Source organism: Mobula hypostoma, chromosome 21 (assembly GCF_963921235.1).
Source record: "Mobula hypostoma chromosome 21, sMobHyp1.1, whole genome shotgun sequence".
Lineage (NCBI taxonomy): Eukaryota > Metazoa > Chordata > Chondrichthyes > Myliobatiformes > Myliobatidae > Mobula > Mobula hypostoma.
The window spans coordinates 23,677,384-23,701,231 of record NC_086117.1 but is presented as its reverse complement, the minus strand read 5'-3'; the positions used below and the strand labels follow the sequence as shown (position 1 = coordinate 23,701,231).

General features: G+C 43.9%; 1 protein-coding gene across 5 annotated transcripts in view; it reads right to left on the bottom strand.

The window, feature by feature from the left end:
- LOC134359863 (endophilin-B2-like) overlaps positions 1–23,848 on the bottom strand; it is a 113,065-nt gene that overhangs the window by 26,558 nt on the left and 62,659 nt on the right. For 3 of the 5 annotated variants that reach the window (XM_063073628.1, XM_063073626.1, XM_063073627.1), the window contains exons 4-6: positions 6,573–6,706; positions 2,096–2,188; positions 475–537 (exon numbers count right to left, since the gene is read on the bottom strand). In XM_063073628.1, the coding sequence (XP_062929698.1) occupies positions 475–537; positions 2,096–2,188; positions 6,573–6,706 (290 nt within the window). The remainder of the gene's footprint in view (positions 1–474; positions 538–2,095; positions 2,189–6,572; positions 6,707–23,848) is intronic. The other 2 variants (XM_063073629.1, XM_063073630.1) reach the window with 1 other exon arrangement.

The window sequence follows — 23,848 nt, the reverse complement described above, 5'->3', positions numbered from 1 at the left end:
ACTCTCTATCGGCTGGGCCATTATTTGGATGATATTTGGAGAAGTGGATGGAAGGGGAAAGAAAAGGGGTGAGATCTGCCCTTCCTTTATTAATGTGTCTCAAATGGTCTGACTGAGGCTTAAGCCTCCAGGGCAGACCTGCAAACTGCAGAGACTCTAGCTTCATTTCCAGGACCCTGTGTTGAGCAACTTGCAGGAGGAAAATCTTAAGAGGTATTAAAAATTCTCTGCTTAATTCTTTCTCAAGCTATAGATAGACTGGAAGTCAGCCAACAAAAGGCTATTTAACCAAGGTTGGTGGAGGTGAATAGATCTGCAGGATCACATTCCAGTGTGATTGCAGCTTTAAAATTTGTTACTTTAAGAGGCCTTGTAAAAAGGGTCACCAATCCTTATATCATACATTATAGAAGAGAGAGAGAGTTATAAAATAATAATTGGAGGTTGAATTTTGAGGCTCCAGCGATGTCTTACCGCAGATGCACTGGCCGACAGCACATAATTACGAGGCCTGGTCTCCTGAAAATCAGGTGTCGCCTACAAGGCGGGAAGAGAATTTACAGAAAAATACATGCAACATATCTAAAGACGTGCTATAAAAGCAAGGCCACTTCAAACTTGAAAACGGCGCTGGCTCCAAACCAAAAACAAGATCAGACGCAGAGATGTGTGGAGGAACCGGACTCAATTGTGGTGCGAAGGAAGCACTACTACTGGGGCACGTCCAAGAAAGTCCTGATCAATACTGTGCTCAGTTTGAGAGAATAAGCCAATCAAAGTATCGAGGACAGCATTTGATCCAGCTGGTGCGTTAGATTGCACAGGATTTACCCTTCTGTCTCGCCAATGTGTGATAGATGCCAAGGGACGGAAGCCACGTTGTCACACACCTTTGGGTTTTGCCCATTACTGACTGGATTTTGGTCCAAAATATTCGACTGGTACTCAAAGGCCTATAAAAGATCCTTCCCCTTGGAAGCTGGTCTCGCTACATTTGGCTGCTCGCAATCTACTATTTGTTTCCCTGCAGCCATACAGCAGTCTCTGATGCTGGGGATGATTGTTGCCAAAAGACTTACCTTGAGGGAATGGAAATCACCCTCTCCCCCTTCCTTTCGGAGATGGATGGCTGATATGATCTCAGTCATACAGATGGAGAAATTTAGGTTCTTGAGAACCAATTCAATTAAAAAATTTTCGGCTATCTGGGATCCATTTCTTGCCTACCTGGACGAGGCCGGGGGGCGGATGAGCAATTTCCCCCCAGCTGATTTCTCACGGCCCTCATTTGAGATTTAATGTTTAGTATTTTTGAGCACTTTGTACAATAGGCACCCCTCTAATGTTACGTCCTTTTTTTTTGCTTATTTCTTTTTTTATACATGTCTGAGCTGGTATGTTTTTGTTGATCTCATTGTTTTTTTTTGAAAATTTTGAAAATAAAGTATTTTAAAAAAAGAGTGTGGGGGGGGGGGAATGTTCCATTTGTAAATCAGACTGAGTATGAAAAGAACAGAAGACTTAATGAGTTGCAGCTCTCAACACACCTCTGCTGATCACAGCACCAAAGCCCACCTCCACGTTACAGCAGAAACATACAGTGGCTAACTCATTCACTGGTGGGAAATGCAACTTGGACATCCCAAACTGCAGTAGCCGCTCCTGCGAAAGTCCCACCAGACCAACTGTGGCTCCGAGGAACAAACAGTGAATAGATTTTATTTTTTTTTTAAATCCTTCTAGATTGTTATGGAAAAATCAGACCAGAGACAGTAGCAGTTCAACCAACAAGTACTTACTTCTCCCTCACACTGTGCAGAACACAACAGAGAAAAAAACGTTAGTCAGCAAGAACCACTGGGAACAACGATGCCGTAACACGGAATTAAAGATAAAATGTTATTGATTAATGGAAAGGGGAAAGAGAGATTCATGCAAATACATTAGCTCTCTGAGCATGATAGCTTCAATGAGGAGTTACAGTCTCCGGTTAAGAGTCTGGGCTTATGGCCACAGTTAAAAACATGCATGAGCTGCTGTGACACTCAGGAGAGTCAATGAATCCTGAAGATGGATTGAAAAGTGAGTGACCTACTGCTGCCTTTGCCTCGGCTGCCTTCGCTTTCTTTAACCGGGTCTTGCTGGCGTCCAAGTCCAATCGCCTGTTCTCCAAAAGTCTTCTCTCCCTCTGCATGTTTAAAAACAAAAGTGGAAAAGCATGCATGTTCTGTACCCATGTCTTTCTACCAATTCACACATTGTCAACTGGAGAATAGTCTTGCTTCCTGGATTTCTGCACAGTTCCAAATTAACCACTGTGCATTATAGCACCCTATTAAAGAAATGAATGATTTCTAGTGTCCTGAAGTCAGTTTCAGCTTTGCAACTTTGAATACGTATTTTGAAAAACTCTTTAGCACCTGAATCACAGTTGCTGATTACACTTGCCAGTGAACATACAAACATTTGTATTTCTGATCTGGGAGATAAAAGAGATGACTCTGTCAAAATCCATTCCTCTTACTCTGGGTTTTGCAAACAGTTCCCTCTGAGAATGCACATAATTGTTTGTCTCCTGCCACCATTAAAATACGAACAGGTAGAGGCACGTGCCCCATTCTGCAGACTCGATCAGGGGGTTTGTCAGTGAGGAAGTACTGCACCTTTTACAGAAATCTGACCTGTTAAAGCTAATCCAGCCAGGTCCCAACCTGGGCAGCAGCAGTATCAGTGTGGAAGAAAGGCCCGGCAACCTACCTCCGTATCTTGCTATAAAAACCTACACTATCCATAGGGTTGCCATGAGTTGATGGCAACTTGACAGCACTCAGCAACAATACAACTAGCTCCTAAAGGGCTCACAATGCTCCTGAAGATGGCGCTGATCTGGCAGGGTTTGCAGGCCATTACCTCCTACGAGGCAAAACCTAACAGCATGAATGGCTGTGATGCTTCACTCCCAGATCAGCTAAACACCTTTTACGCACGCTTTGAAATGGACAGCACAACTAGATCTGTGCAAATCCCTGCAGCATCAGGTGACTCCACAATATCTATCTCGGAGGCCGATGACAGAAGATCTTTCATAAGAGTGAACCCTCGCAAAGTGGCAGGGCTTGATGGCGTACCTGGTAGGGCACTGAGGGGAGTGTTCAAGGACATCTTCAACATCTCACTGCTGCAGTCGGAGCTCCCACCTGCTTCAAAAGGGGGACAATCACACCAGTGCCCAAGAAGACCAGGGTGAGCTGCCTCCATGATTGTTGCCCAGTGGAACTCACATCTACTGTGATGAAGTTCTTTGAGAGTCTGGTCGTGGATAGCATCAACTTCTGCCGAAGCAAGGACCTGGACCTGTTGTAACTTGTCTATCATTACAATAGGTCTACAGTGGATGCAAGCTCACTGGCTCTCCACTCAGCCTTGAATCACCTGGACAATGGCAATACCTCTGTCAAACTGCTGTTTATTGACAGTTCAACACAATCATACCCTCAGCTCTAATCCACAAGCTCCAAAACCTGGGCCTCTGTACCTCCCTTTGCAACTGAATCCTTGACTTCCTCACAGGGTGATGATAGACAGTGCAAATCAGAAATAACCCCTCCTCCTCGCTGACGATCAACACTGGAGCTCACTGTTCTACTCTCTCTACATGACTGTGTGGCTCAAACACCATCTATGAATTTGCTGATGGTACAGCTGGTGACAGAAGGGCGTACAGGAGAGAGACAGATCAGCTGGTTGAGTGGTGTCACAATAACAACCTTGTGCTCGAGACCAAGGAACTGATTGTGGACTTTAGGAAGGGGAAGTCGCGGGAACATAGACCAGTCTTCATTTAGGGATCAGCAGTGGAAAGGGTGAGCAGTTTCAAATTCCTGGGTATCAGCATCTCTGAGGATCTGTCCTGGGCCCAACAGATTGATAGAAACACAAAGAAGGCATGACAGGGCTACGTTTCTTCAGGAGCTTGAGGAGGCTTGGTATGTCACCAGGGACTCTGGCAAATTTCTACAGATGTACTGTGAGAGCATTCTAACCGGTTGGATCACCTGACGGTGACGGAGGGGCGAATACACAGGATCGGAAAAGGCTGCAGAAAGTTGTAAAGCCAACCAGCTCTTTCATGGACATCTTCAAACTGGGATGCCTCAAAAAGGTGGTAGGACCCCCTCACCCAGAACATCTCATTGCTGCCATTAAGGTGGAGGTACAGGAGCCTGAAGACATACACTCAACACTTTAGGAACAGCTTCTTCTCCACCACCATCAAACTTCTGAATGGACAATGAACCCTCAGTATGTTTTACTATCTTTTTGTACTACTTAATTTATTATATACATTTTCATATTGTAATTTATAGTTTTAGAAATTAAGTATTGTAATGTTCTGCTGCTGCAAAACAACAAATTTCATGACATACGCCAGTGATATTAAACTTGATTCTGATTTAAATAGAACCTCCCACCCTCAACCCAGTTTCCTAGCCACTTATAAACACCACTCAGTGGTGTACAAGAGGATGCCCTCACACACTAGAGGATGACTTTACTGTAGGGGGTTGGTGAGTCTGTGTTTTTGTGTCATTGTTATGAGAAAACCAATCCAAATTTTAGCACCTGTCCCACCGCTGGCCCCCAAAATGCCTTCATTCAGTATCACTAGAAGATTGCATCAGCTACCTTATTCCTCTGACACCAGCTACATTTTCATTGATATTTATATTCAATGGTTGCAATGTGGATAGATCATGGGAAAGTAGGGGTAGACTTTTACATCACAAATCTGTCCTTTGCTTCCTGGTGTTTGCCGGTTACGTGTCACAGCTGACTAGGAAGCTTCTTCAGCTTAAGCTTCCCACACACTGAATAGTGGTGAACCCAACTACAGAGACAATTCACACAAAATTATTGGGGAAAACACCAAAAAAAAAGCATTAATCAGAGCTCCAGAAACTAGACATTCCTACAAACAAAGACTAGGTTTCACTTACAAAAGATGAGTCCAGGACTGAACAAAGAAACAAGGAACTAGGGCTATAAACAAGGCGCAGGTGATGACCATGAACTAATAATTAGCCTAATAGGCAGGTGAGCAGGAAGGGGTTGGCCTGGTCATCTTTACATCCCCCTGGTGGCCAGTTTGAGGGGTGGCATTACTCACTTACTGATCCCTGCCCCAAAACATTCTACACATTTAACATTCATGGATTTTAAAATGCTTTCAGGAGATCTAGTTTTTTATCACAAAGCCTGCATTTATTGCCCGTCTCCAAATACCCTCAAGAAGGTGGCAATGAGGCAACGTCCTTGTTCAAGTTCTGCTTAAAGTCATTCAACCATACACATGTATATTGCTAAACGAAACACCGTTCCTCCGGACTACGGGGCACAATGCAGCACGTATAACTCACACAAATATCATATAAAATAATATCGCCACGAGTAAATTAACAAATAATAAGGTGCATTTCTGACACAAGTTAAAAAGTAAACAGCATATAACACTACTGGTGCTTTGTGGGTGGTGGCAGTGTGTTGAGGATAAAATGCCCTCTGATTTTAAACACACAAACTGTCTGTAAGGAGTTTGTATGTTCTCCTCGTGATTGCCTAGGTTTCCTCCGGTCTCTTCCCACACTCCAAAGACATACAGGTTAATTGGTCACATGTTGTGTAATTGGACAACACGGTGTCGATGGGCAGAAAGGCCTGACACCCTGCTGTACCACTAAATAAAATAAAACTTGAAAATATAGATTCGGCCTTTCAGTCACTCTGTCTGATCTGCCACATTGCCTGTCCGAGATCAGTTCTAACAGGCAACAAAAGTTCTCTCAAGCACAGCATTTCCAGCATGGTCTAGTTTTTATTGCAGTTTGATACCAAGTGGGATCGAACTGTATGACCAGGAATCATTTCCTCACATTTAATCAAAGATCAACATTGCATTTGATCTTCGATGACCCTCAGTACTGGATTTTTGTGATCTGTCTGCATGGAGAGTTAAATCCCTTTATTCCTTTGCGGCCTCTTGCCATTGGACAGATTCTTAGGTTTGTCTGTCGCAGATCCAGAGTTCCCAGTGCTGAACTTCATCTGCCTGGGTTTGTCCATTCACCCTGTCACTGCGGCGTAATTTGCCTTCAACCAGGCCATCTATTCTGGCCTCTAGCTGGGGACAGGGCTCTATGCCTTCAGCTACATCTTCTCCAGGAAGAGTGGATGATCTGAGGAAAAGGTGGGAACAGGGGAGCTGTTCAGAGCTGAGAAATTAGGATTTTATTTAGAGATACAACATGGTAAAAGGCCCTTCCAGCCAAACAAGTCCACAGCTCCCAATTACAGCCAAGTGACCAATTAGACTACTAACCCACACTTCTCTGGAATGTGGGAGGAAACTGGAGCACACGGAGGAAATCTGCATGGTCACAGGCAGAACGTAAACCTCTTTAAAAACAGTGGCGGAATTGGAGCCGGGACTGCTGGCACTGTAATAGACTTATGCTAACCACTATACTACTGTGCTGCCCTATGTTGAGGGAAAAAAATGGAAAAAAAAAACTCACCGATATGGTCTTCCAATCACCTTCCAGGAAATTACGGAGTGGTGTGAGGAAGTTAATCATGGAAGATTGGATGAAATCGCGATCAGCAGCTCCTAGGCGCCTCTGTGCCTCACCAACCTTGATCAGAGTGCTACCTAAGATAATGATTAACAACCGGACAGTGTTACACACAGAAATCTGTCCAAACAGCCTCGGCTGGATAAAGATCCCACTGATACAAAATAGAGAAGATTACCAGCATGGTCTTGTACTTCAGGATTAGCAAAGGAGGAAGATGGGGGGGCGGGGGCAAAGTCAGAGATAAAGAGTAGCAGGAGATTTTAATTCAAACAAGGCACGGCCATCACATTTATGCTTCTAAATATTTGGGTGACTCATGGATATTGAGTTACTTAAAATATAAAGATATAAAGATACCAAGCAGAGTTCACTGCCAAGAAGGCCCACTAGCGCCTTTACTTCCTGAGAAAACTAAAGAAATTTGGCCTGTCCCCTAAAACCCTCACTAATTTTTATAGATGCACCACAGAAAGCATTCTTCTAGGGTGCATCACAACCTGGTATGGAAGTTGTCCTGTCCAAGAACGAAAGAAGCTGCAGAAGATCGTGAACATCACACAAACCAATCTTCCGTCCTTGGACTCACTTTACACCGCACGCTGTCGGAGCAGTGCTGCCAGGATAGTCAAGGACACGACCCACCCAGCCAACACACTTTTCATCCCTCTTTCCTCCGGGAGAAGGCTCAGGAGCTTGAAGACTCGTACGACCAGATTTGGGAACAGCTTCTTTCCTACTGTGGTAAGACTGCTGAACGGATCCTGACCCGGATCTGGGCTGTACCCTCCAAATATCCGGACCTGCCTCTCGGTTTTTTTGCACTACCTTACTTCCCATTTTTCTATTTTCTATTTATGATTTATAATATAAATTTTTAATATGTACTAATTTATTACTATTTTTATTATTTAATATTTGTAATCCAGGGAGCAGGAAGCGCAGAATCAAATATCGCTGTGATGATTGTACGTTCTAGTATCAATTGTTCGGTGACAATATTGTATATAGGGTCTTTGGCCCATGATGTTCCACTGTCTGTTCAACCTACTCCAAGATCAACATAATGTTTCCCTCCCACTTAGCCCTCCATTTTGCTTTCATCCGTGCGCCTATCTCTTAACTGTCTCTAATCTATCTGTCTCTACCACCACCGTTGGCAGCACGTTTTACACACCCACCGTTTTATTTATTTATTGAGATACCTGGAACAGGCCCTACTGGCCCTTCGAGCAGCGCTGCGCAGTAACCCCCAACATAACCCTAGCCTAATCACAGGACAATTAACAATGACCAACTAACCTACCAACAGCTATGTCTTTGAAGTGTGGGAGGAAACCCACGCCGTCATGGGAGAACGACAAACTCCTCGCAGGCAGAGGTGGTAACTGAACCCCGGTTTCTGGTACCGTAGACTGTTGTGCTAACCGTTATGCTACCGTGCCGTAAAGAACCTACCTGCGACACCCCCGCTATACTTTCCTCCACTCTATCAATGCCTCCTATCGTCTTGTACACCTCTATCAGGTCCTCTTCCTCCATATTGCCCCAGGGTAAGCTGAGAGGCTGCCCAGCAGGGGGCTGTCGAGCGACGAAAGGGTTTGAACGTGCAGGTGTAAAGGAGCTGCCTGCCTCCACAAAAACCAGGAACGTGCAGTAAATACACCGTTTTGGTAAACAAGGACAATAAGGAAATGAGGAAATATCACCTCACTCATGATGTGGGGAAAACATGGAACTCCCTACTGCAAAGGTTAGTTGAGGCAAATTAACACAGCTACCTTTGAAGTTGGGCTTGGTAACGTGTAGCAGGGAAGGAGGTTAACACAGGAAGCTAAACCATTAGCACATCAGTTACAACGCCAGAGGACCCAACACACTCACGGTAACACTATCTATAGGTTCACTTTCTACAACTCACGTTCCCAGTATTATTTATTTACTTATTTATATTTTTAGTTGCACAATTTGTCCACTTTCGCACATTTTTCATCACTGTTTATTTTTGTGCAGGTTTTAAAAATTAAATTCTATTGCCTATTTTTTATCTTCCTGAAAACGCCTGCAAGAAAATGAATCACAGGGTGACATACATTTACTTTGATAATAAATTTACTTTGAAATTTGACTTTGAGAAGGCGAGTTTGTAACAGAAATGTCACTTGGTCCTGGTGGCCTGTTTCTGTGCAGTTCTGAAATGTCTCTCGTTTAGTGACACGATGGCTATTGGCTTTTCCTGTTTATCGCACACTCACTTTGTTACTCTTGCGGCCGGTCGAGGGCACTGCCAATGTTGGGAACTGGGTCAGTTTTACTCACTACACAGCATCGGAGTGCAGCTTTACGCGCAGAAAGGCAGGAAAAGAAAGCAGACTAGAGGGCAAGGGATGAACAGACAGAAATAAAGTCCATCAATCTCATTAGGTTGCCACCACTACATCCTCCCCTGCGGTATAGGGGTTATAGTCACAAGCATAGACACCAGGACAGTCCATCATTAACACATTGCACTTCAATCCTTCACCACAACGCATTGTAATCCTAGGGCCTTTTTCTGTGGTGTAGTGCTGTATGACTCTAATCTCTTTCTGTAAGTCAACACACACAAACACTCTAAACATTTCATTCATAAGGACATAAGAAATAGGAGCAGGAGTAGGCCTTCCTGCCCATCAAGCCTGCCCTGCCATTCAATAAAATCATGGCTGATCTGTCTGTAAACTCAGCTCCATCTACCTGCCTTTTCCCCATAACCCTTAATTCCCTTACTATGTAAAAACCTATCTAACTGTATCTTAAATATATTTAGTGAAGAAGCCTCAACTGCTTCCCTGGGCAGAGAATTCCACAGATTCACCACTCTCTGGGAAAAGCAGTTTCTCCTCATCTCCGTCCTAAATCTTCTCCCCTGAATCTTGAGGTAATGTCCCCTAGTTCTAGTCTCACCTACCAATGGAAACAACTTTCCTACTTCTACCTTAAATATCCCTTTCAAAATTTTGTACGTTTCTATAAGATCCCCTCTCATTCTTCTGAATTCCAGAAAGTATAGTCCCAGACGACTCAACCGCTCCTCATAGGTTAACCCCTTCATCCCTGGAATCAACCTGGTGAACCTCCTCTGCACTGTCTCCAAAGCCAGTATATCCTTCCTCAAGTATGGAGACCAGAACAAAACACAGTACTCAATGAGGTGGCACAGTAGTGTAATGGTCAGCACAACACTTTACAGTACAGGCGACCTGGGTTCAATTCCCGCCACTGTCTGTAAGGAGTCTGTCTGTTCTCCCAGTGACTGCGTGGATTTCTTCCAGATGCTCTGGTTTCCTTCCACAGTCCACAGACGTACCGGTTGGTAGGTTAATTGGTCATTGTAAATTGTCCCATGATTAGGCTAGGACAACACTGTGGCTCGGCTGAAAGGGCCAGAAGGGTTTTTTCTGCACTGTGTATCAATAACTAAATCTCACAGACATTTCCATGCAAACTGATCAGAGGAATAAATTAATTTTACACAATCTTTATATTAAAAAAAACAAAATAGCAATGGCAAACTTTTAAATCAGACAATGCCAAAAACTTAATCCATTATGTAAAATGAGGGAATAAATTTTAAAATTGTCAAAATTATTGATTGGCAAATAAAACCAACCAATTTCATTAACAAATACACCAGTACTTGGCCGGCAAGAGTCCAGCTACCTGTTGAAATGCAAAAAAAAAATTCCACATGCTGGAAGTCTGAAATAGGAACAGAAAATGCTGGAAATATCAGCAGGCCAGGTAGCATCCATGGAGGGAGAAACAGAGTTAATGTTTCAACTAAGTGTCTCATCATCAGAGCCATTTTCTGCTTTTAGTCTGATCCATTTCCCTTTCCTGTCATTCACAGATTGTCATCAACTGGCAGCTTCGTTTAAACTTTGTATTTTGATGGTATATCTCTCAACAAGAGGGCTTTTCAAAGAGCTTTTGTAGGCAGATGAAGCAGCTAATTTGCCATACAAAGTTTTCAAAAAAAGCATATACATAAATTACAGTTTTTTTGACTGAAGAATAAATACTGGTCAGGAGACTAGGTTAGTTTTGTCCTTTAAAATAATGGTATGGTTTCTACCTACTGGATAGCTCCTCCATTTAAAATCTTGTTGAAAAGATGGCTTCACAATCAGTCCAGAATGTTTGGAAGAACCCTATTCCACCCTGTTGGAATTTTAAACATTGAAACTATCAAAGCTTCCCAATTTTGCAGGTGGTGCCACTTGGTTACTTCAGGTAGGGGTTGAACAAGTCTGTGCTAGGCCCTCTCTTCCAGAGCTCCTGGTTTAACTCCCGGCTGGCAAGGAGAGGAGTTCTCTTTACTGATCAGAGCTCAAGAAGGTTTGTATAGAAGGCACAAGTTTCAGTTCAGATACTGCATAAAACACCAAATCCAAAGGCACTGAGTAGCCCTGTGGCTGGGCAAAACTCTGTGATAGGAATTAAACGTTATGAGTTTATCCAGAAGACAAGCATAAACTCACTTGCACGGACTCACTTTCAAGGACTGTACAACGTATGTTCTCAGTATTATTTATTTGCACAGTTTGTTGTCTTTTACACATTAACTGTCCTTCTTTGTTACTCTGTAGTTGTTCAATGATTCTATTGTGCTTCTTTGTACCTACTGTGAATGTTCACAAGAGAAATGGATCTCAGGGTAATATATGATAGCATATATAGTATGTACTTTGATAACACATTTACTTTGAACTTTCAATCTGCAGTTGTTAAAATTCATTTTCTACAATATTCAGTGCCACATCGAGTATAGTGAGATTGAGGGCAAGACTGCTGAACCTGTTTTGCAGATGGAATCAGACAAACACATTCACTTAGAGAAGGCTGCAAACAGATGGCTGGAGGCTTAAATGAGCTTCTTTGTGCTGTAAAAGGTCTCTGTACTTCTGTGAAATTAACACCATCACTTGTTAACCCATGATCTCCCACATCCCCAAAGCACACGCAGTCAGAGGCTTGGCTTTGGGAAGAGTCAAATCGAGCAGGATGTGCCTTGCATAAATACTCCCGGATTAAAGGTAGAACTTTCATCAACTCCATCACCTACAGGGACTACTCACGCTGATTCTTCAAATCCCCTGGAGTTCTGGGCTAAGCATTCAACTCCACATACCTTCCATCAATAATGACCTTCCTATCTTTCCACTGAGGCTGGGTGAGATAGAACCAGCAGTTAGGTGTTAAGGGTGAAAGGTGAAGTGTTTAAGGGGAACACAAGGGGGAACTTCTTCACTCAGAGAGTGTGGAACGAGCTGGCAGCGGAACTGGTGGACATGGGGTTGATTTTGATATTTAATAGAAGTTTGGATAGGTACGTGGACGGTCGGGGTATGGAGGGTTATGGTCCCCGATGCAAGTCAATGAGACTAGGCAGGGTTAATAGTTTAGCATGGACTAGATGAGCCAAAGGGCCTATTCATGTTTGTGGTGCCCCATGACCTCTTATCTTCACCATTGCAATACAGGCCCCTAGATGACCCCTCTCATACCCCCTGTCCATCTGCTCTTTGTAGCCATGAAACCTGATTTTCCCAGCTGCCCACCGCTTCCCCGAAATGGGCTCCAGCTCAGCACTCAGCTCCCTGCATCTGGCTGCTTCCCCAATGCTGGCTCCTCACTCACCCACCTCATTACCTGCTTTTCCCCTCGTCGCTCCAGATTTTAACACTGCCACCAATCCGTCGCTTTGAGCCCAAGGCAGAGATCTTGCAATGCCTTTGGATCTCATCTTTTGTCTCTGCAATCCTTGATCCTGTGCTCTGCCTTTCTTCCACCCACCCTGCACTCATTTCTACAGCCTCGTGCTGCCCTGGAGCCCCTTCCCCAAGTCAGTCATACAAATGAGAAACAATCTGCTGTTTCAAATGTGACCCATATCGTAAGCAGCTTCAAAATTAAAAGGATACCTGCATGAATAAACACTATTGTCTGACGAGAGCCAGGTTGACAACACGAGGCCAGTAACGAGATGCGCTTTGGAAATTAATACGACCATGAGACATTTTTCGCATTCATTGGCAAAGCATATAAACAAGCTTTCAGACAATGGAACCATGTTAATTCCACAGGAGGTTCCAGATGGACTGACTTTGGCACTTACCACATCAAACATATTCACAGCCGAGTTTGTTCTCAGTTTCTGTCCTCAGAAGCTTTTAGAGTATGGATGTGAAATACTTCATCTCAACAAGAATGTTTCATGTTGTCAGTTTAGATGTGCTCCCATTGTAAATATGCAATTCCATGGCACCAGAATAGTGAAGTAAACCATGAATATTGTTTCAATAGTTATCAATTGAATAGCCTGTGATTATTTATGTTTCAAGAATATAAAAGCTCAATATCCTGATTACAACAATAAGATCATATGATATAGGAGCAGAATTAGGCCACTGGCCCATCGAGTCTATTCCACTTGGGGGGGTGGGGTGATAGGTGGAAAAGGTAAAAGGTTGGAGAAGTAGGAATCTAATAAGAGAAGAGAGTGATTCATGAGAGAATGGAAAGCAGGAGGGGCACCATGGGGAGGTGACAGGCAGGTAAGAGAAGAGGCAAGAGAGGGCCAGCATGAGAAATTGAAGAAGAGGGAAAGGGTAAAGGGAAGAATTACCAGAAGCTGGAGAAATTGGTGTTCATGCCATCAGGTTGGAGACTACCTAGACAAAATATGAGGTGTTGCTCCTCCAGCCTGAGAGTGGCCTCATCGTGGCAGTAGAGGAGGCCGTGGACTGACATGTTGGAACGAGAATGAGGACTGGAATTAAAATGCTTGGCCACCAGGAAATCCCGCTTTACGCGGATGGAGCTCGACAAAACGGTTGCCCCCAATCTATTTCGGGTCTCACCAATGTAGAGGAAACTGCAACGGGAGCACCGGATGCAGTAGATGACCCAGCAGATTCGCAAGTGAAGTATTGCCTCACCTGGAAGGACTGTTTGGGACCTGAATGGAGGTGAGTGGGTAGGTGTAGCACTTCTTTCACTTGCAGAGATAAGTGCCAGGAGGGAGATTAGTGGGGAGGGACAAATGGACAAGGGAATGTTGAAATGTCTGAAACATCTGACCTGCTGATATCCTCCTTCATATTGTGTGTGTTGCTCTGGATTTCCAGCATCTGCAAAATCTTGTGTTTATGATTTGGAACTCCCATTCTGTTGGCTTGGCAGAACACTAGACAGGGCAGAGAAGGTTGGTCAAGAAAACCCACTTAACTCTTCTAAAGAGCCCGCTGGCAGTCCCAACATTTCAGCATATATCATGTTTTAATATTGTCAGTTAAGAATGTGCGTCAAATGACTGCTTCCTCTCTTTCTCTTTTTGAAGGTGGTATGTATCATTAAGGTTCCCCATCATTGCTACCAGCAGGGAGGTGGTACAGGAGCCTGAAGACACACACTCAACGTTTTATGAACAGCTTCTTCACTACTGCCATAGATCTCTGAATGGCAATGAATTCATGTACACTACCTCACTTATTTTTCTTTTTTTAATGTTTCTCTCCTTCTGCACTACTTATATAATTTAATATTTAATATTTGTATTTCCTCAAAGGAGTCAAAGTACACTTATTATCAAAGTATGGATAAATTATACAACCTTGAGATTCGCCTGCTTACAGGCAGCTACAAAGCAAGAAACCTGAAAGAACCCAATTTTTAAAAAAGGACCAATCCCCCAAAGCGCAGAGAAAGAGAAAGACAGAAATCACGCAAACAATAGAGGCAAGCAACAGCATTCTGAACAAAACTGAATCCATAGACCCGAATCCCCAGAGCAGCTGGAGTAGGCCCAAAGCCTTGGCCTCAAGTTCATCACATAGCAGGGCAAAACACCACAAAGCTTGCAGACACGAAGCACGTGGCATCTGGAGCAGTCTCACTGCCTCAGCCCCGCGGTAGGAGGCGTGAACATCGCAGGAACTCGGCCTATAGGTTTACAGTTCTATATTATGTATTATACAATACTGCTGCTGCAAAACAACAAATTTCACAACATATGCCGGGGATAGTAAACTTCAGACATCCCACCCTGCAAAAACTCATTTCAGGGAGGCAGCACCATCAATTTGCGGGAAACTCCCTGAACTTCCGGGAGAGGTGGGATGTCTGCGATAGAGTAGCTCCTTAGCAGCTAGCCAGCTAGTTTAAATAACGTTAGCTCTGCTAATGAATGAATGACACCTGTTAAACTCACCTCAACATGTCTTTTACAGTCTTAACCCGTCATGGGCAATAGAAAAGTCACTATTAGGCAGGGGTACACTTTAGTGTAGTCTGGGGTGATGTACATTTTATATTTTCTTTTTTTGGAACACTCTGCCATGGCTCTCTCTCTCTCTCGCTCGCTCTCAAAAAAATTGATTTCCGGGACATTGTATATAATTTGCGGGCATCAGGGAACCATTATTAATATGCGAGAGACTCCCGGAACTTCCGGGAGAGATGGGATGTCTGAAACTTAATTCTGATTCTATTGTTTCTTTGATAAAGTTCCATCAGAGAATGGAAGATTTAGCAACTGGGATTATTGAATCACTCAGTTAATTTCGACATTGCTGGGTATAAAAGTGCAGGAGACTTACTATGTAACAACGCCCCAGGGATTTCCCTCGTGATAGGCCAGCAGTTAAATCGAATGCTGGTGATTAATCCGCCCAGAAGCAGTCAAATACATACAACCCATCAATAATACAAATACACAAGGGCATTTAGAGAAGTACACAGGAATATTTTTCCATGACAGTTGGTTAAGATGACACAGATTTACGATAATTGATAAAAAAATAAGTACTATGGGGAAATGAACAGAAGTATTTTGATGATTTGAGCTATGATTGGAAATGGATTGCCGAAAGGGGAGTGAGTTAAGGATCATTCTAGAGTTATGACATTACTTATGGATAAATATTTATGAATTTCACAACATAGGTCAGTGATAATAAACCTGATTCTGATTCTGGATTAACTGAAATGAGAACCAATAAAACCCAAACACAATTTAACTTCTAGCAGACACGTGCAAAATGCTGGAGGAACTCAGCAGGCCAGGCAGCATGTATGGAAAAGAGTTTCAGACAGAGACCCTTCATCAGGACTGGAAAAAGTGATGAGAAGTTAGAGTTCCCATTCCCATTCCAAAATGTTGGTTCATGACCTTCTCCCGTGCCAAGATGAGGCCACACTCAGGTTGGAGGAGCAACCTAATATTCTGTCTGGGTAGCCTCCAACCTGATGGGATAAACATTGATTTCTCTTCCTGGTAAAAATATGTTTCCATCTCCCTCTCCTCTTCTATTCCCCACTGGCCTCTTACCTCTTCTCGCCTGCACCCCTGTGTGACATTAAATTGATGAGATATCTCCCCCCGCATGGCATTACAGTGGGGGGGGTCTCTTATTAATTTAATGCCATATGGGGGAAGGTCTCATATCAATTTAATGCCATACGGGGGGGGGGGAAGGTCTCTTATTAATTTAATGCCATATGGGGGAAGGTCTCATATCAATTTAATGCCATACGGGGGGGGGAAGGTCTCTCATCAATTTAATGCCATATGGGGGGGGAAGGTCTCTTATTAATTTAATGCCATATGGGGGAAGGTCTCATATCAATTTAATGCCATACGGAGGGGGGGGTGGTTCTTATCAATTTAATGCCATACAGGGAGGGGGTCTCATCAATTTAATGCCATTAAAGATTTCCACCAGCTGCACAATTTCTTTTGGTTTGGGAAGATGAGTTTAAACTTCTTCTCATATAAAACAAATGAAGTTTATAAAACAAATAACCTACTATTTTCTCCAGGGTTGTGCTGCAATGAGAATGTGTTACATTTAAACCCATCTGTGCTAAAAATTTAATTTTCTCCCCCCCAAAAATTACCAGTTGTGATGACACTAAGCTGAACTTTAAAGGCCCTGGCTTTCTAAATCACCTGCCCTGGGGCCATGGCTTGTGTGATTATTTCTGCAGTTGGCTTTAAAGTAAAGCTGTTGAGGTGAATTTTGATTGTGCTAGTCATGTCTAGGGCTGGAGTCTAAAACCTAGATGCCTATTCATTATTTACAAGCTGTTGGGTTTGAATTGCTCTGAGCTGTGTCCAAGAGACTGAAGATGAATGACCACAGTATCCATGCAGGAGTGTGTGCACTTGTCTTAGTGTGTCCAATAGAGGAAGGTATATTTATGGTACACAGTGCATTGAACTGGAATAAGGTAAAGCACATAAAGTGTAAGAGCTACAAGAAAGTGCAGTGCAGTTAAATGATAAAATGCAAGATCATAACCAGGTAGATTATGAAGTCTGGGGTGCATTGTATCAAGAAAGAGATCCATTCAAGAGCCTGAGAAAGCAGGGTAGAAGCTGTGCTTCAGCTTGGTGCTCCGTGCTTTTGTATCTTTGCGGTGGCATGGTAGTGTAGTGGCTAGCACAGCGCTTTACAGTTCCAGCGATCTGGGTTCGATTCCTGCCGTTGTCTGTTAGTACGTTCTCCCCGTGACCACGCAGATTTCCTCCGGGTGATCCGGTTTCCTCCCACAGCCCAAAGACGTACCGGTTGGTAGGTTAATTGGTCATTGTAAAATTGTCCTGCAGTTTGGCTAGGATTACACGTGGAGGCCTGGGAAGGGCCTATTCCATGCTGTATCTCAATACATTCTGCCCATTGGGAGGGGAAGAAGAGAGAATGTCTGGGGTGGGGACGGGACTGTCTGTGGGTTCCTTTAATTTTGTTGTGTGGATCACTACTCAATGAATATCCTTTAATGAGATTAGCCGCTCCCCTGCTTAGTCAGAAGTCACCTGATAAGCAGGCTTCTGGCTGTATTCAGGCACGTGACCTGTCCAAGATGAAGATGTTCAGCCAACACTACCGAGTATAGGCCTGTTCCTTGCTTGCACCTTTAAATCATCCGCTGTGCAAAGCTGCCTCACATCCTTGATCTTCATGCTGAAGTCCCTTTACGGTCTGCTCCAAGTCCTTGCATGACACGTTGGTGGTGACTCACAGTGTCAACAGACCCAGTGTTTCCAGTGACAGCAGCAATACTTTCCCATATATGGTCATACTCCTCTGAGGCATATCAGGGAGGCACCTGATTAAATGCCTTCTGAAAATCCAACAAGAACACCCACCTTACCTTATGTCTTCTATCTGCATTCAGTTAATTAAGACTGGCCTGTTATAGTCATTTATGTCTGTTTTCATAAACTATGAACCTCCAGAACATGGTCAGATTACCCATTATGGCTGCTTGGTGTTCTTGGAAGAATCTTCCACAATGAGGTTGGCACTCTATATTCTCCACAGTTCCGCAAATGTTTTCATTTCTACAGATGAACTGTGATGACCATTCTAACTGGCTGCATCACCGTCTGATAAGGGGGGGGGGCAGTGGGAGCTACTGCACAGGATCAAAGTAAGCTGCAGAGAGATGTAAAATTAGCCAGCTCCATCATGGGTACTAGCCAAGACATCTTCAAGGAGCAGTGCCTCAGGAAGGCAGCGTCCTCACCATAAGGACCTCACCATCTAGGACATGCCCTTTTCTCTCTGTTACCATCATGAAGGAGGTACAGAAGCCTGAAGGCACACACTCAGCAATTCAGGAACAGCTTCTTCCCCTAGGCCATCTGATTTCTGAATAGACACTGAACCCATGAACACTACCTCACTACTTTTTTTAAAAAATTCCTATTTTTTGCACTACTCATTTTAGTTTTATATTATACACATATACATCTTCTTCTTCTCTTCTCCTTTGGTTGTCCATCGAAATCTGATGAGGACGTCCACTCCTTTACCGGTGAGATCTTTGATGACTGTACAGTCCTATCCTGGACCCACAAGCTCTATTGCAGGTGGGACATGTATATGTAGTAGTGGTGGCAGCCATGGCTGCATTTCTCCTGGCTCTCTTCTGCTGTCTTCTGGTTGTTCTTTCCATCTCCAGAATACGAACCCCGTCCCTACACAGCTGTCGCCAAGTGTGTGACACATACATATGTACACACACACAAACACATATATATACACATACAATCACACAGAGATATATGCACATACATATATAAACATATTTAATGCAATGTACTGCTGCCACAAATTTAACAAATTTCATGACATATGCCGGTGATATTAAGCCCAATTCCGATTCTATTTCCATAACAATTCCCTTTTGCAAGTACAGGAATAACAGATGCAAAGCTAAATTGTCACTTCTTGACCACTGGACTGGACCAGCGGCGAGAAAAACTCTGTTTTGCAATGCTTCACAATCTATTAACGAATATTTCTCACTAACCTTTTCCAATGACAGGTCATTAATAAAATTGACTGAGACGGCCACAGAAAATATTTCACAATTGCTGGAGAGCACAAGAGAATGAATAATGACCAAAAAACAAAAAAAAAATGCACCTTTCCCACAATTTTTGAGAAGCCAGTGAAGGAAAAGAGCAAAATAATTTTTTTTATAGAATACAACTGCTTGGAAAATAATTGTAGAATTTCAAGCCAGTAGTGCACATTTCTGTATGAAACACTCCCTTTCATTGCCATAGATTCATTTTTTGTTGTTTGAACAAGATAATTAAGAATCCAATCCATCCTGCTGTGGAATCATAATTAGGAATGGTTTCCCAGGTTACCCTTCACTTTGGCTTCTACCATGGGGAGGGATCCTCTCCATAGAAAATCTATGCTCCTGTCACCCTCGCTGCCTCTGTCAAGCCAGGCAATCTTCTAACCTTCACAGCCGCTGGGCCAGTGGCTCCTGACCTAACCAGGTTACCTCAACCACAAGCCGCGAGTTCTGATTTTCAGCTACCCTCTCAGAATCTGCACTCTCCTCCCTCCAGCACTTCACCCCTGGCCACCCCAGTCCAGCAGCTCTCAGTGGCTGCTCACATACCCTCAGTGCCCACTGTTTCTCACAGCAGATGCACTTTACAGTCTCCCACTGACTGTTTGGTTTTCAAGGAGGCAGATTTGCCGTTTACATAATCAGTTGGTACCTCCTCGCTATCCTATAATACGAAATCAAGTTTTTATCTGCAGCAACGGCAGTGAAGGCCACAGCCACTGGGAGGACCCAGGTGAATCAAGCACAGATACTCAGTCTCACAACACCAGTGGGGGTTCAGTGAGTGGTCCGGTTGTTTCTCTGATCAGAAGATCATGAGTTCAAATCCTGCTCCAGAACCCCAGCATGCAAGCTAGACTGACTTCCCCAGCGAAGGCAATGGCAGCCCTGCTAAACCATAAACAAGGGAGATTCTGCAGATGCTGGAAACCCAGGGCAACTGCCCACAAAATGCTGGAGGAATTCAGCACATCAGGCAGCATCTGCGGAGAGGAATAAAGATCTGAGGTTTCAGGCTGAGACCTTTCTTCAGCTGTGGGAAGGAAGAGCAAAGTAGCCAGAATAAGGTGGGAGGAGGGGAAGGAGTACAAACTCTGGAAGACGATAAATGAAGCCAAGTAAAGGGGGAGGGGATGAAGTGAGAAGTAACCTGCTGCCTTTTGACAAACAAGAGAAAATCTGTAAATGCTGGATATCAAAGTAATACACACAAAATACTGGAGGAACTCTGCAGGCCAGGCAGCATCTATGGAAAAGAGTACAGTTGACATTTTGGGCTGAGACCCTTCATCAGGACTGGAAAAAGGAGAGTAGGAAGCTGGGGAGAGGAGAGGAAAAGGTACAAGGTACACACATCAAAATTGCTGGTGAACGCCAGCACCTGCAGAATTCCTCGTGTTTACGTTTTTAAAAGGTACAAGGTAGTGGGTGATGGGTGAAACCAGGAGAGGGGGAGTGGTAAAGTAGAGAGCTGGAAGGTAGATTGGTTAAAGAGATAAAGGGCTGGAGAAGGAGGAATGTGATAGGAGACAGAAGACTATGGAAGAAAGGGAGGGGGAGGAGCACCAGAGGGAGGTGATGGGCAGGTAAAGAGATGAGGTGGGAGAGGGAAATGGGAATGGGGAGAGGTGAAGGTGAAAGGAGGGGGGGACAATTTCTGGAAGTTCGAGAAGTCGATGTTGATGCCACCAGGTTGGAGGCAACCCAGACGGATTCCTCTTTATGTTCAGGGACTGGTTTGAAGAAGTCACTCTCCCGGCACTACTCTGAACACTGGTCATTTGAGCCCAAAGCCAGACAAGCAACTAGATATTCATTCACAGGGCACTGACCAAAAGGCAACCCTGCCTTTTGAGTGAGACATTAAATCAAGGGCTTGTTACACCAGAGGAACCTTGAACTGACCCTGCAATGGGCACTGCAGGCGGCAGAGGAGAGAGCATTGTCAACATTGCTGGTGTCGGCCAGGAGTCCAACAGCTCCCAAATTCCTTCAATACCCTTTCCTGGAAAGTCAGCTTTAATCGTATTGGATGGCCTGGGCTGACTGAAATGTACTCCTCAGGCAAACAGTCTGCTGGCCCCTTCAGTTCATCGCCGGCCGAAACACTGACACCACAGCGCAGCTAAATCCAGTTGTACTGCACTCCGGAAAGGAGTGCTCTCGGCGAGCTTGGGGTTGGAGCAGAGTACGTGGAGGTGATCTGACACATCACAGGAACTCCTCCATGGCTTGACAGTCTCGAGGATGTGCAGAACGCAGTACCTCGGCACAGTGACAGAATTGCGAGTCAGTGAGGTGAAGCGAGGCAAAAGATTATAATGGGAGTAATGATATTACTCAGATTGAAAAAGAGGGTTGTAAACTAATTAGTTGATTAGCTAAGAGAATGAGAATACAAATTTAAGCAATGAGGGATATGCCAGACACAGAACTGTCACTTGGCATTAACAATAAGGAATTACCGCTGGCCAATTTGAAAATCAATCCTGCGCCAGTTCCACTCTACATCACATTCAGAAGGTGAGTTCTGCAGGATCCCTTCAAACCAGTCCCTGCACAGAAAGAGAAGTCACTCTCCAGGCATCATTCTGAACACTGGTTATTTGAGGCCAAAGGCAGATACCCGAATAGGCGTTCACTCACAGGGGACTGACTCATTATGTCACTTCAGCTTGTGAGAGTAAGTGGACCACAGCCAAGGGGGAAGAAACAGGGTAAGGACACCAGCAAATCATGTACAGTACTATGAAAAGTCTTAGGGATATATAGTGAGGATGGAACAATGCGGGAGGGGTGGCAGAGGTGGGGGTGGAGGGGGGAGGTGGCATGGTTGCAGACACACCCAGCCCTGAGATATCAGGTAAGGTCACTTCATTCCAAACGTTTGGTTTATTGATTACAAAATGTCTCTCTGGTGCTTCCTACTCCCTCCTCCTCTCCCTTCCCTTTTTCCAAACATCATTCCCCTCTCCCTATCCCCTTCCCACTCTCCGTCCACAATAGAGACCCATATCAGAAATCAGGTTTATCATCACTCACATATGCCATGAAATTTGTTTTTTTTGCATTAGCAGTATGGTGCAATACATAAAATCACTAGGTTTATGGCAGAGAGAGTTTCTCCCTTCTGCCGCCCGCTGTTGGGGACTATCAGGAGTCGATTGGAACTTTGAGACTTTTTTTTACCATTCTATGGTCTGCTCTTTATCAAATTATTGTATTGCTTTGCACTGCTGTAACTATATGTTATAATTATGTGGTCTTGTCAGTGTTAGTCTTTGGTTTGTCCTGTTTTTTTTGTGATATCACTCTGGAGGAACATTGTATCATTTCTTAATGCAGGTATGCATTTCTAAATGACAATAAATGAGGACTGAGTGTCCTCATAATCTAATCTAATCTACTGTGCAAAAGTCTTAGGTACCCTAACTATAGATTTGTGTCTAAGACTTTTGCACAGTCCTGTAGGATGATTGGAAGACAAACGTTCAACCCTTTAACTCATTCTGATCTTTTCTCCATCCATCAATCCTCCTGCGTTCGTCTCACCATATCCTGACAGAACAAATGACCATGAGCCTTGGTTTGGATATTTTTAATTGGCCCATTCCTCGAAACTTTCCAGAGGGAGTTCTCCAGGTTTCCCGCGACCTGAGAGAAAGATGTACTTCCTGACCTCACTCCTTGGTGTCCCAAGACTAAACTTCAGGGCACATTTCATAAGAACATAAGGAACAGGAGCAGGAGTCGGCCATCTGGCCCATCGAGCCTGCTCTGCCATTCAATAAGATCACGGTTGATCTGACCATGGACTCATCTCCACTACCTGCCTTTCCCCCCCATTACCCTTAAATCCCCTACTATGCAAAAATCTATCCAAGACATTTGTTTTATATTTATTTACTGAGGGAGCCTCCACTGCTTCATTGGGCAGAGAGTTCCACAGATTTCCTTGCTCTGGCCTGCTCCAACAAAGGAAACAGTAGATCAGAAACTCATGCTCATTATGCGTCAGAGGTACAATAAATAGCCACGTGCACATTTATCTCCAGTTCCATATATTCATTTCCATTCACTTCAACAATCTGGGAATTCACATACAAAATCATGCTTTTAGCAAATGCAAACAAAGCTGAATTTCTATCTCAGATATTCATCAACTACCTAATACATATTTCCATCATCTTCAATATCTCAGTTCCTCATGCATCTTTACATGTGGATATAGTCTCTCTGTATCCATGCATCTTTCCTCAGCAATCTTAAGAATGATGTTATGTGCTTGCTTCTTAACAAATGTAAGTAGCTCCAGTCTATTCACTTAAACAAACCACCACCTCTTTGGATGGATGCAGTCTCTCAATGTTTTTGTGGAAACATTACAAAGAGGCGATAAGGATCAGAAGTTTTCTTCAGGGTTGTAGAAGGGCATTGATGACCTTGGTAAGCTTTAGGCTCGTTCACAGCTCTAACAGCAATCCACGTGCAGTGTTTCATGTGAAGAGCACAGTGCTATTGCAGACATTCTCCAATTTAGCCAAGCCAGTGCTGAGGAGGAAAGGGGCAACAAGGCTGACCTGGGTCACCAGATCAGTACCCTTGCCACGTGTAGCCCAAGGTCTCAAGAACCCACTCGGCTTGGATTCAAACAAATGGATGTGTCCCTCGAGGTAACGGCCATCAAGAAGGTGATATCATGAGCACCCAAAATAACAAAATAAGCAAGCAGAGACTGGGCTAGGACCACGAAACATGCTGATAGATCTTAAGGCATGCAACCTGAAGGATGGTTT